Source organism: Arctopsyche grandis, chromosome 11 (genome assembly GCF_051622035.1).
Source record: "Arctopsyche grandis isolate Sample6627 chromosome 11, ASM5162203v2, whole genome shotgun sequence".
NCBI classification, from domain to species: Eukaryota; Metazoa; Arthropoda; class Insecta; order Trichoptera; family Hydropsychidae; genus Arctopsyche; species Arctopsyche grandis.
In genome coordinates, this window is record NC_135365.1 from 28,713,683 (window position 1) to 28,728,163 (window position 14,481).

Consider the following 14,481-nt stretch of genomic DNA (forward strand, 5'->3'; position numbering starts at 1 on the left):
GTGCATTTGGGCTAAACAATGACCGTTATTAGTTATTTCTCAGAATCGGTACGGGGAGACCCAATGTCGTGGAAATACATATCCGAATACGTGACTATACAACAGGTAAACAGATTAGGCGTCCTGAAAGATCTACCCTTTATAAGGCGGTACGTAGGCGATATCAGGTCAGTCTGGACTGAGCACTGTCAGTACGTATATCTCCTGAATCATTAATAAATGCTGTGAAACGACTGTTGGCCTTTTACTTGGATCCTCCACCCACCCCTACGCAACAATACATTTATGGGGGATGAACGAATGAGACGACTGGCATGTTGATGCACGTGCTTTATTTATGACAGCTGAAGGCAGAGTGAGGTAGCTACTCTGAAACACAGTCGAGTTGGTCCCCACTTGCAGGAAGGTGACCAAACTCGACCATGTCGTATAGCGAGCCGCCACACATTGAACGTTTTTTTTAAACTAAAAATTTGCTATACACTCCCGTTTCTGAGAAAAGCGAGAACAGTAATATAAAGGAAATCCTATTCAACAAATTGTTTCGTAGCTAGTTTTACAAATATCTTACAAAGCAAGACAAATAACAAAACAAAATATATTTGGGAGTTAACATTTTTTTTCTGGGAAAAATTGACGTGTTTATACCTGACAGTGCTCTAAAGAATTTCAATATTCTATTTTTTTGGTTTAGTATTTTAATTCAAATTCATAATAATACATTAAACAACGTGGATAGTCCCGTTTAAATCTAGGGGAGGGGACCACCCCCAGCTCCTGCCAGCCCCCCCCCCCCCCCAAATGACGCCCTTGAGGAAAGCCATAAGTAAAGCGGGTGAGAACAAAGATTCGGTGATTATTGATCACAAAGCGCTCTCCCAAAAGTCACTAAAATCTCTGTAACGGAACATCTGGCAGCCGAAAAGTCCATCATACTAACAATAACTATCATACTAATGAGAATTCGAGTGCCAAATATTCCATATTCGCGATTGTCATAGCAAAAATTGTCTTTTGGGCAATCGTAATTTGAATAATATAATTCAAATACCGAGAACAAAGTATAAGAACAAATTTTGGAAGATATGGAAAATTTTAAAGAGCTGTTATAAATGCCCCTTCGATATATTTTTATAAAACGACAATGGGTGCAAACGATTCGAGAATTTATTAGTAAACGCTTAGTAGGGTGTTGAATGTATTGTTACGACCATCAGCCGCGGCATCAACTGTCAAGCCGGTGGCGCGCGTCAACATGAAATTATTAAAACCCAATTGGGTTTCCCACGATGGTAACACATCAACTCTTCAAACAAATTATCATCTTATTATATATCCCCTTTTTATATTTTACCTCTCCCCCTCCCCCTGTGCCACGCCCCCAACCCATCCAGACATAACCTCAATCGGCTTTCAATCATACTGATTATGTTTTAGAAAAACCGATATTTTCAATCGATATTCATCCCGCCGGATCCCGGTTTGCCACCGGAGGTCAAGGTGGGGATTCCGGACGTGTCGTCGTCTGGAATTTGAATGCCGTCCTGGAAGAGTCCGTCGAACAGGATTCAACTGTGCCTAAAATGCTGTGTCAAATGGACAATCATCTCGGTTTGAAAATACATCTTTTAAATTTTGCATTTAAAAATTGAATAAAAATTTGTTTATAAAACAGCATGAAAAGTTGTGCAAGCTATCTATTGAAATACATATGCTATATTTTCTGCTTCAGCGTGTGTGAACTGCGTTCGGTGGAGTTGTGGCGGTCAGTATTTAGCATCGGGTGGAGACGATAAAATAATCATGATTTGGAAACTAAGCAGTGCCGGTAGCTCCACAGTATTCGGCGGCAACGGAAAGATGAATGTTGAAACGTGGCGATGCGTTTCTACGCTTAGAGGACATGCTGGTACTTTTTTTAGAACATCACTCAGTAGCGTCGCTAGGCCCGTGCGGGGAATGCCAAATTGTTCAAATTGAAAAACGCTAATTCGATGGGTCTACCTCACGGGACCGAAAGTGAAAAGGTCGAAAAAGCAAATATCGGCAAAGGCAAAGATCGAAAATCGATAGATCTTAAGTCGAAAGATCAAAAAAAAGGGTGAATGGTAAACGGTACTATGTATATATAATATATATCAGTGCCATGCGGTGAAATTATCTCTCTTTTGGTCATACAGCCTTGTTTAATGTACGCGCGCAGGATACGGGAGGAAAAGCCTGTTCCTCTTGTATCCTGCTCGCGCAGATTAAGTGAGGATGTACGACGGGGGGAGAGAGAGTTTTACCGCACGCACTGATATATATATATACTAACCGTTTTTCATATGTATGCATGATAAACGAATATTTTCGACTTTTTCACGGTCACCCTAATTCGATATATTCGTTGTATGACGCTCCTCGAGCGGCTACACACCTCATTGTAATATCTGTATATATACAGCTTTCTGTATATATACACAACTTTCTGTATATATACGGCTTTCTGTATATATACAGCTTTCTGTATATATACAGCTTTCTGTATATATACAGCTTTCTGTATATATACAGCTTTCTGTATATATACAGCTTTCTGTATTTATATAGCTATCGCGAAATCCATCTGGTGCAGCTATATATATAGCATCGATTATGATCCATAATTGGCTTTTGTTCGAATTCCTGAGAAATCAGTGTACTTACCTAAAGATAAGAAGGTTAACTGGTTCAGTAAATACAGAAACAACGTGTGAACTTACCTTCTCTTTTGGCGTTTCTCTAGTAAACAATTAATAAAACATCCACCACCTAGCGACGCCACTGCATCACTTACCATATAGATTTGATTACACGCTTAAATCATTTGTTGACATGTTTCTAGGTGATATATTAGATCTTTCTTGGTCGCCGTTGGACAAATGGCTCGCCAGTTGCAGCGTCGACAATTCCATCATCATATGGAACGCCGAAAACTTTCCCGATATGATTTGCGTCCTTCAAGGTCACTCCGGTCTTGTCAAAGGCGTCGCTTGGGATCCCGTCGGAAAGTATCTAGCCTCTCAATCGGACGACAAGTCGTTGAGGATATGGAAGACCGTCGACTGGACACAGGAAGCCGTTGTCACGGAACCTTTCGAAGAGTGCGGCGGTACCACTCACGTTTTGCGACTGTCCTGGTCTCCGGACGGACAGTATGTAGTGAGCGCTCATGCGATGAATGGTGGCGGCCCGACAGCTCAGATCATAGAACGAGACGGATGGAGATGCGATAAAGACTTTGTCGGCCACCGCAAAGCTGTTACTTGCGTGGTACAAGACTTTTCCTTTCGTATACATTTTCATGGTCGATATTTGGTTTATATTTTCAATTTTTTTTTAGCGTTTCAATTCGAATATCCTCGGCCGTTGCTTGGAAAACGGTGGACGAGGACCTCAGTGCTATTGCTGCGTCGCTATAGGCTCTCGGGATCGCACACTCAGCGTTTGGTGCACGGCTCTCAAAAGACCATTAGTCGTTATCCATGAGCTGTTCACCGACAGCGTGCTCGATCTGTCGTGGAGTACCGACGGCTTGAACCTTCTGGCTTGCAGTTGGGACGGCACTGTAGCCTCGATACAATTCACCAAAGAAGAAATCGGCCTACCGCTGTCCAATCAAGAAAAAGTAATTGTTGTTTTTCATTTGCAATCTTCAACGATTTTACTGTTGATTTGGTCGAACTTCATAGTTCAATACATTTTACCAGAACTAAATATTTAAATGTTAATCCAACTAAACTAGCAGTATAGCATGTGCTGCTACTGACTTAGAAGTCTTACGTTAACTCTTTGAGTGCTGACGTCTTTTATGTTGAAAGCCTGCCACGCTGAAAATTTCGCCAACTAGAATTATTTAGAAATCCAATAGAAAACAGATATAAAATTGTGGCTAATTCAAAAAAACCCTAGATAACTACCGCCGAGGATTTCGAGTTTTGTAAAGGTGTGTTTAGACTCTCTAATATATCTTGCAACAATATAAAATAAACAAAACAAGTCTATTAATGAATGTATTTTTTGGGGGGGTGGTGGCCTCATGTTGAGGGCTTTAAGGGTCAAATTCCTTGACCTTCAAAGTGGGCTTAGAATGTATTTTTTCAACACTAGTTCCATCTTCTTTATTATTGTTAAAATGTAAGCAACAATCTAAAATACTCAGCAGCTAGGGATTTCCATCGGAAAATTCTTCTATGTTTATAAATTCAGAAATTGCGGTGTAAGCGAATCTTTATAAACGTTGACAATTGAATGATACGGATTACACGACCCATATTCAATGCTACCTTTAAAGGCTTTTAGCAGGCAGTATTCTTGTTTACTCTGTACATGCAAAATTTATGAACTTATTGAACTTGTTAGCATTCAAAGGGTTAATATAAAAGAGGCATCCTTATCATATTTCCGTTCCATTTCTATTTAAGTATTACTACAACGGAAACAAATCACAGAAGTCATACCTTATTTATCTTATCTAGCATTTGTATTGTATTTCAATATCGTCCTCGCGGTTAACATTATCAGCAAAACTACAAGTACAATATAATTTTTCAATTAGAATGCACTCTACGAACGCATGTACGGAAAGTCTTTAGCATGCGCCAACGATCATGATTTATCATCCGCTACATTGCTGATAGAAAGTCCGGAAATATTACGAGTACGAGAGGAGATAGAGAACAAGGAATCAACTAAAGCAGCCATCACTCAGAGTTCGTCTCCAGAAAACAAACTCAAGTCAGTGCATATCATCATTGAATTCAATTAGTGAGACAATTATGTACTCGGTTTTGACTTTGCATATTTTATAGATCCACGACGAGTAATAGCAACTCAGTTGAAGAGAAACCTACGCCGAATTTAAACACGACGGTGACTTCTTCGTCTTTGGAATCTCCAGTGCGTCCGACAAATCGTCAGATTGAAACGAGGACGTCTGATGGCAAACGCAGAATCACGCCGATGTTCATCCCTCTTCATCATCTGACCGATCACAAGTAAACATCAGACCGTGTCTTTCAGTTACCAAAACTTATCAGCGTGCTATTTATTCATTCGTGTGCGATTTCAGCGAAATAAACAACGCGACGAACACAGACGGATGCTTCAGCACGTCCTCGCAATCGAAGAGTAAAATCATCGTCGAGAAACGTGACGATATAATCATCGTGCCAAATGTTAGTAATCACGCTAGCGTACTGCCGCCGGCTCCGCAAGGTCCGAATAACTTCACCGGAGTTACCAAGCCGCCTCCTGAAAAGTAAGGCTTTAGCGTTGTCTTCCGGAAAGTTCGAATGTTTCGTTGCAATGTTTCAGTGGTATTATTTTGTTTAGCGAATTGGACGGGCGTTTGAAGAGACGTGGAGATAATTTGCCGGGTCCGAAGGTGAACGAAGTTTCCAAAAAGCAGAAAGTCACTCCGACGAAACAAAAGTCTGAATGTATGACCGTCAAATCTGTGACTATTCACGACACTGGAGGTAGATTGGCTATGCCTACTTTAGGAACTGCTGGGCCTATTGTTCGTCACGCTGGAAAGTTTAGAGTTCAGGTGAATGTAGTTATATTTGATAAACCGATCTGGTAAATCAGCTCAATCCATCAGATGAAAGCTAATTACATGATGCAAGTAGAAAGCCACGCTTATATTATATATTACAACTTGTATATCAGCATATGTGTATGTAAATATAAAATTTTTAGGTGCTGAACAACGCTTGTAATACTCCCCATGGTAAATTGACAAGAATCCAACTACTTCCAGGAAATTCGGCATCTAATGACCCCATATGGGAAAGTTTCTTAGGTATGTTTTAAATTTTCAACAAAAACCGACGCGAACAAAACACACCGCAATAATATAATAATGTATGTATATATAAAAACGGACGCGATGTATGTATGTTTGTGGGTATGTGGCAGATGCGTCGACCAGTATATATGTAGATTCAAAAAAAAACAAATATTAGAATGCCAAGAGTATATGTTGCCTAGAGATATTTAATAAAATAAATACACGCGAATAAAGTGGACAGCTAATCAGCGTTTAGTGGTCCACATGGACTGAAACGTTTGTCCAATTAGGTAATAGGTGCATTTAGTATCGAGGAGATGCGGGGTAGTGGGGGGGTTTGGAGCGTCTGACGTGTGCTCCTGATATTGAGCACCTGACTTGGAATGAGTGAGTTCAGCATCAGATGCGCTGCGCGGGAGCGTACACATATCCACAAAGACACACACATTCATTCATCATTTCGAATTGGTGAACGGGCTGGATTGGCGAACGTGTAATGCGCACACTCAACATTTTACTATTTAAGGTATGTTCATACTTAACAGCACTGCACGGCTTCAGCACTGCACGATTCCGTTTCAAATATGTCATTTTATTACATTTCTATTCATATCTACCTACACGTCGCGGTCACGTCACGTTTACAGCAATTTGGCCGAGTGCAAGGCAAAATCGGCTTACTTATACATTACAGGCCATGACGATACGGTGCAATATTGCTTACGTCGTATTGTCGAGTACTTACAATATGAATGCATACACGTGCATTCGTAGCTACGCGTCAGAATACAAGTCAGCAAAAATTTTTCGGCGTTTATCGAACGAAAAATTATGTATAATCGCGTTGTTGTTGGAAGAAGAATCTCAAGAAGGCAATAAAAAAGCACGGAGTCGTTTTGATGTGCATCCCATGTTAAAAAATAGAAAAACCGAAGGAGAGTTTTGGACACTGTATAAAGAGCTTGTGGATGATCGACAAAATTTTTTTAAATATTTCCGTAAAAAATTTTAAATTTTTTTAAATATTTGCGCCAAAACCATGTCGAAAGATTGAACAGCTGTCAACTGTCACTATCGATAATTGGTCCAAAACAGCAAAGCGGCAGACTCATGGCACGTAATTCGCGTGTATATTTCCACGATGGCCAAAAAAACGGATACGATACGTTGACGGATGTTGCTGTAAGGTATGAACAGGAAATGTCGGGTACTGCTGTAAGCCTGCCGTGGCGTAAACGTGACGGTTGGTATGAATATACCCATACAAAATGTACCAAAGAATACTTTTCTTACGGCCGGATACCTGCTGAAGTCGGTACGTGCTGACTAGGTATGAACAGACCTTAATACGTGCGCGTACCTATAAATCACCTTACATTATATTTATATATGTACTAGTGTTGTGCCCGATGAAATATTATCGCATGGGTTATGACATGTTAAGCTATTACCGCTAGCGTTAAGCTAGATCCGCATGCGGTCGTATTTTTTGCAAATATTTTTTAAATATACTTATTTTAATATTTATATTTAATTGTTTAATATGAAAAAAAAATGGTAAAAACTACCTATCTACATATAAACAATATAAAACACCAATAGAAAAATGAATTTATGGGGACTGATCTAGTTGTGAAGGTGTTCTTCACCACCAGTCCGCCATGTATTATAGATGAGTTCGTCTGTGTTTTAGTAGTTATTACTGCTGTTTGTTTGGATAAGGTACTTTATTGTTTGAATATACAAGTGTATAAATATGTTGTTGAAGCGGCTGGAATCGTAGTGTTCTCGAGACGGCTATTGGCTGTTGACTTGGTGTCGTGATGGCCGCTGGATCTGCAATGTGTCGTTGCTCTGGATCCGGCTGAGCTGCAAGCGTTCTTCCATTGTAGGGTAGTGTAGTGGTAGCTGGTCAGATGCTGGATGTCGACTGCTGTCGTGGTGGTTTCTGAAGTCTGACTGGTTGTTGTTCACTCGTGGTGGCTGTTGGAGCTTGACTGGTTGTCAATTTAGCATGGTCTGCTGCTGCCTGTTGACTGAAGTTGTCTGGGTTGGATCTCCTTTTATATTGTTTTTGGGGGTCCATGTGACTTGTTTCTGAGAACCGCAGGTGGTGTTTGCTTCTTGGAAGTGCAAGTTGTGCGAGGAATGTGGTTCGTTGTTAGGGTGGAATATTCTCGAATATGTGGCGTCGTTCCACTTGATTTAGTTTTTATCGCCCTTTGTTCCAGTGAGTCTAGATGTTTGTTCAATGGGTTACAATGTAGTTGTTGTTTGTGCATTTTAATGGATGCAGGTGTTCTTCGACTTCGCGTCGTTCTGCTTGATTTGTTGGGGTGGAAGTTTCTCGACTCAAGATGACGTCAATGGTTGAGCGTGAGAAATGTTTTCTCCGTCGCAATAGATGTTTCGATTGCGGTGACGAGATTCCTACAAATTAATTAAATAAATTTTCAATAGATGGCCCTAAATGCTCAAAGACTTATTTTCCTAGAGGAAACATTAGTAGCAAACAGTATATATAGAAGTTTTTTTGTTGATCTGTTATTATGTTCGTTATTATAATCGAAACGACTATTATAGTACGATGAGCGTTTTCGCACACAGATACACAGACACACAGAATAGAGATATTATATACATACATATATATGATGATAACATATAACTTTATTTTAATTCATGTATCAATTCCTTTCTGAAATCAACGGGCACAACACTAGTGGCTAAATAGTGTCTGCGCATACGTTTTATTCGCGTAGGTTTATGGCAGATTTGAAGACTTTGATTTTTTTATTATTTTGAAGTCTTTTAAGATAGTAGAAATTTAATCCACAGGTTCTCCATGCAGTAGTATAGCGTGCGATTCAAATTGGATTTGCGTCGGATGTGAAGATGCTACACTTCATTGCTTAGAAACGAACACGGGCCGGAAAGAAGTCGGCATTATAGCATTAGGCGCTCCAGCAGCTCGTCTTTCTCTCATCACCATCCCGCCAAACACGGGCAGTGCTCATTTGTGTGCAATAACAACAGCTGCTGCCGTCACCGTTTGGAACCTGGTCGAGCGGACTTGTGCTCTATCTCCAGTATCATTACGATATTTGATGCCTGAAGGAGGTATATACTACTTAAATGCATATTATTTCAACATTCTACATATATTCTTTCATAACGTGTATGGTTTGTGTTACAGTGAATGTTTCAAGCTGCAGTTTGATGGATGACGGAAATCCGATGATATCGTTGACGAATGGGAAAGGTTATGTTTATAGCAAAAAAATGTCTGCTTGGTGAGTTTATTCATTGTGATGAGAATTAGTGTTTGATTGTGTTCTTTGTTTATTTTTGATTCAATTTTTTAGGATTATTGGTTGTGATGGGAACGATCCGTTGTGGCGATGTGCTCGAGTTGGTTCAGGCCGTCCGTTGGTGTCTATGCCTTCGTCTGGTCCTGCTCCGTTGACGTCACTTCAGCATGCAACGCTGCGAGGATCGTCTTCCACGGGACATCAGTCTCATTATCAACAGGGGTAAGTCTATTGAGACGCCATTTTTTATATTTAAAAGGCGTATCAATGGTGAAATATCCTCAAGTGAAATACACAGGTAACCCCAATGCGCTTTCCTGGCCAGAAACGTTGTATATTTGATACAAGTGTTATTATAGAAAGTAAGTACATATCAATTAGCATAATCAGAGACATCTATGGTCAAATTTATAAAGTTGCAGCATTTTATACTATTCAGCGAAACTCGAGATTGCTGAAAACTCGAGATTTGCTATAAAATCGGTAAGGTTGCCAATTTGTTGGAACCGTTTCAATGAAAATCATATAAATTGGTAAATTCTGATGGGAAACGATCGACCTGGAGCCACAAATCTAAGGTCTGGCCAGCAGAAACCAGTGGGATTTGAACTCGTGACCATTTTGCTCATTATATGCTAAACGCTAGTCTATTCGTTTTTTACATTATTTTGAATTAAAATTTTCAGGAATCATTCCGGAGCTATTCAGAGCTATTTAGAAGGTCAATTGGCTACCAGTAAGCTTATAAACTCACCGACCGAATACAAACATTGGCTTTTGGCATTAGTATCACATTTAATGCAGCAAGGTGAGCATTTTATTTGCGTTTAATATTATTATTCTTAGCTCGTTTTAATTTGATCTCTTCAATGTTTAATCAGGTCCTGAAGCGAGACTTAGATGTATTTTAGACGATTTAATGGGTCCCAGTCACTGTACATCTTTGTCGGAGAAGTGGAGTTCGACCGTTCTGGTATATAAATATTTAATATGCATTTATTATTTATTGAACGACACGTGTTTTAAAATGTTTATTATGTTTTAGGATCACAAAAAGCATGATTTATTAGACGACATATTAATTCTGCTCGGCAAACAACTTCGATGGCAACGAATGTATATCGAATACTCCGAGCAGATTTCGGCAATCAAAGAAACCCTCACGAACGGAAAATAATATTGTATTAAAAGCAAAGCTAAAATATTATAACTGACATTGACAAATAAGAGACAGGTGCTGTCAATCTATCATTGGAATCATACAATACTTGAGACAATCTATGCATCAGCATCAGCATCAGCTAATGAAATTATGCCTATACTATGTATAAATCAATTGTTGGTTTGAGTCCGATTTGTTGTATATTTTCTTTGTCAAGTATTGGAGATAAACCTTCATTCTAAAGCGTTATTATTAATAATTTTTCTTGATAAATTGAGTTTGTATAGATTATAGTGTTAATTTAATGCAATAAATTAGTAGATAATTATATGAAATCGATGAAAATTATCAAGACTGAATTAAGTTAAAAATGGCAGCATTTTTAGAGTGAAATTGTCATTGAGTCGTTTTGGCGCATACTCTACGCGGAAATAGCCTCGAATAAGTTAAATATAAAACGGAGACGATCATCTCCGCGATGTGTATATATTGTATTTTCTTTGTTCCTCGCGTGCTGTTAGTTCTAAGATTTGTTTTATGACTCGTCATAAATATTATTTCGTTGTTGCACTCAACTCATCATAGTCGTGCGATACGATTATGAAATTATTTATCAAAAAAATATACCCAGCAAGAGATTGCAACATTTGAAATACGATTTTATATTATTTATATTCTTCTGCACATACACAAGGGTTGCAATCTCTTTTCTAAATGTAAATGTGGTTGTTTTTATAGTCTGTGATCTTAGCGGTATGAAATTATAATTTTCTTTATTATAACGTAAGTAGATATACGAATCTATGTAGATTTAAGTTTTCCGTACCCGACTTATTCTGGTACGTGTCGTATTTCGATTATTTGCATTATTGTGCCAACTGCAGTACTGATTTTACTCGATGTTAAATAAATTTTTCGCATTTTGTATTCTCTTTTGTTTGTTTAATTTATCCCTCTCTTCCTTCCTGTTGATTTTTGGCTCGATTTCAAATGAAAATGCAATGGCTCGGACATGACGCAGGGATGACAAATAATTAAGCACTTTACTCAGGAACTCTAGTGAGACCCTGTTTTACACAAGATATACATAGAGGAAGTACATAGGTAAGTTAGCTGCTGGTAACGAAGATTCATTATCTGCAGCTTCAAAATTTGGTTGTTTGCCATCTTTGTGATATGCCTAAGCCAATGCAACTAATATGTATTGTATCTTATACATTTACAACCAAATATTTCGAGAATCAAATTGATTAATGTTGCCATATTTGCAACGGTGTTGGAGACGAAAAGCGCTTGCCATTAGTATTCAAGATATTAAAGAAACGCAATATTCGTTGACCCCTTGTATTTAAATGTTTATAAAATCAGATTCGTTTGAAATTATAAAGAACTTTTTATGATCTCAATGGTGCTTTTGTGCATTTTGAGCCAGCAGCGTGGCTCGGTCGTTAAGCTTCTGCTTAACACTGAGAGGCGCCGAGTTCGATCCCTTGAGCTGACCTCGATTGAAAAGAATTTTTCTGAGTATATCTGTAATGCTGCTGGTCAGACCAGGATTTGTGACTCCTGTTTGATCGTTTCCTATCAGAGTTTGCCAATTTTCTCTGATTTCATTGATGAAACGATTCCCGATTAAAAATTGGCTAAAAATCCTTCCTACCCACTATGTCACCACTATTTGAGTATGATTAATGTAAATATTACAATAAAAATGTATGTACAATTCATAGATGTCTCGTTAATTGTCGAGTTTAAGTCAGTGTCTCGTAATTTAGCGACTTATATAATAAAAAAAATGCTGTATTGTTTAATTTGGCCAGGAAGGCGCATTGGGGTTTACCTGTAATGCCTTCCTGGTATGAAATAAAAAAAAATAATAATAATAATAAAAATAATAATTATTAACTAATCTAGATTCTTATTTTATAATCTAAGTGGCTAATAACTATGTATACATATATACACTTGACAATAGCTTTGGCAATTCCCAAATTCGTGAAAACCTAAGAAATCTCACATTCTAAAATATAATAAAATTGGAAGGGAACTCCACATCTAAAAATAAACACTGCAGTATCACAGTGTAGATCTGCTAAAAGGAGCCACCGTTATAATTGGTTTTCGAGGATTATCTCCAGGCTTAAGTGCTGTCGGCTAACAATCGAGACCCCCGAATGGATTTAGTGGTCGGTAACGGCATTCGGCCGCTTCCCGCTAGAGTTCTCAGAACTGACAGCGCGAGACCGTGGGACTTCATGTCTGGTACGTGACTATAACAATAGGTAAACAAACGCGTCGAGGAAGATGCAGTGAGCGACCTGCCTTTTATAAGCAGGTACTTAGGCCATATGAAGACATTCTGGACAGAGCACTGGCAGTGCGTGGATCTCCTTAATCACCCAATAAATGCTGTGAAGCGACCCTTTTATTTGGATCCTCCAACCACACCTACGCAACAATAGTATTAACCTTTCCCTTACGGTGCTAAAAAATTACGCGTGCAGCGGTGATGTCGACTCAGTCGTTCTAGAAATTCGTGATTTTAAAGTCTGATAAATATGAATATTTAACCATTTTTTCTTCTATTCATGACTATAGTTATAGTCCGCATCTATATAAATGAATATATATGTATCAATATTGGTAATATACTGCTAAAAACGATCTAAAAAGCATGAAATTGAAGACGCGTGAACGACAATCCCAGAAGGCCGCCCATCTCCAAGTGAGGACGAACACTAGGCCCCCACTCCGCGACTCGCTGATCAGAAATCACGCCACATCCGCCAGAATTACGCGATGATTCAAAACCTATGCGTAAAAATATATTCAATTTTTTCATCAAATAAAATAAAATATGTTTATATGTACTTTTCATGTATTTATTTTCACAATAATAATTTTAATACACAAATACATAAATTGATAAAAAAAAAATGAGAAGTAAACGTAAATAAAAAAAATACAATATTGGGCATAGCTAATTCCAAACTAAGTTCTCTAATAAATAATTTTCGTCGACTTCTGTTATTCGCCTTCCATTCTGGATATTTCTGCGCCCATAGCAAATATGCATTTAGCGCAGCTATATTCAGCATCTCCATAAACACTCTAAAAGGCCATCTTCTTGTTGATCTTGCACAAGAATACTCACTTGTCATTTTATCGCCGGTATCTACTGCACCTTTTGTTTTATTATAAAACATTATTATTTCCGGCTTCTTTTCTTCATGACTACTCACTTCACTGTCATGAAATTGAGTAGACAATAGCAAAACTGCTTTATTTTTTTTTGGCACATACGAAACTAATGTCTTGGTTGATGTAAAACCAAACAAGCTACTGTGTAAAAGTCTATGTTTCGATGGTAAAAATTCTTTGGGAATTTCCCGTTTATTTTTACGTAGGGTACTAGTTAGAGTTAGCCCTTTATCTAAAAGGCTATCAGCTAATGCCACCGAAGTAAAAAAGTTGTCCGTTGTTACACCTCTATTGGTGCCATATTGCGGTTGAACTAAATCCATCACTACACGATTCCCTTGATTTATCTCTCGGCAATTATTAACCATACCTGTATAAACCTGTATATTTAATATATATGCTGTTGAAGAGTCAGCCGATACCCACATTTTTATTCCATATCTACCGGGTTTCGTCTTCATATACACGTGGAATGGGCAATTGCCTTTATAGGTAGCCAAACGTTCATCCACAGTAATGTTGCAACTTGGAGAATAATTACGTTTACATTCTTCTACAAATTCATTAAAAATTGTCCTGATAGGTTCTAATTTATCAGACGACACGTGTATTCTTTCTTGTCTGGTTTCTTTGTCGTCAAAACGAATTTGACTGAATATTGTGATGAACCTATCCCGAGACATAGATGCCGTAAAAAATGGTTGGCAAAAAGCGCTGTCATTAGTCCACAATTCATTTAAGCTTAATTTTCAGGTCCTATTTCTGCCAGACGCAAGCATTATTCCAATGAATGCAAGCAATTCTTCTGCCAATATCGGCTCGATAATTTTCGTGGATGTACGATGTAACTGACGATTCGTTTGTTCACATATTTCTCTCACCATATTTGAATTTATAAACAAAGAGAACATTTCTCTAATAGTATTTACAGTAGTGCTACTATTTATAAGTCCTGAATTTTCGGTAACAATATTGCACTCTCTACGTCTTGA

The 14,481-nt window shown here is 38.3% G+C and overlaps 1 protein-coding gene and 1 long non-coding RNA gene across 2 annotated transcripts; one reads left to right on the forward strand and one right to left on the reverse strand.

Annotated features, from left to right (window-relative positions):
- Positions 1–1,189: 1,189 nt before the first annotated feature.
- Hira (histone cell cycle regulator-like protein) lies at positions 1,190–11,221 on the forward strand. Its single transcript, XM_077441751.1, has 16 exons — positions 1,190–1,292; positions 1,438–1,611; positions 1,733–1,909; positions 2,867–3,294; positions 3,365–3,649; positions 4,580–4,758; positions 4,833–5,018; positions 5,093–5,281; positions 5,356–5,572; positions 5,725–5,827; positions 8,654–8,935; positions 9,012–9,108; positions 9,181–9,348; positions 9,813–9,934; positions 10,008–10,099; positions 10,172–11,221. Exons 1-16 carry the CDS (start codon positions 1,256–1,258, stop codon positions 10,301–10,303), a joined length of 2,868 nt encoding a protein of 955 aa, XP_077297877.1. The 5' UTR covers positions 1,190–1,255; the 3' UTR covers positions 10,304–11,221.
- LOC143919435 (uncharacterized) lies at positions 7,531–12,541 on the reverse strand. The gene is made up of 2 exons (XR_013261246.1): positions 12,395–12,541; positions 7,531–8,245 (listed from the first exon to the last, which is right to left on the reverse strand). It is a non-coding gene; the product is annotated as an uncharacterized LOC143919435 (long non-coding RNA).
- Between the last annotated feature and the right edge of the window lie 1,940 nt (positions 12,542–14,481).

Bases quoted from the DNA above. Each gene is read 5' to 3' on its own strand.
- Hira (XM_077441751.1), top strand. From the start codon at position 1,256: ATGAAATTATTAAAACCCAATTGGGTTTCCCACGATG. The intron at 1,612-1,732 runs GTTTGAAAATAC...TTTCTGCTTCAG, and splicing joins TCAAATGGACAATCATCTCG to CGTGTGTGAACTGCGTTCGG. The intron at 5,828-8,653 runs GTATGTTTTAAA...TTTAATCCACAG, and splicing joins CATATGGGAAAGTTTCTTAG to GTTCTCCATGCAGTAGTATA.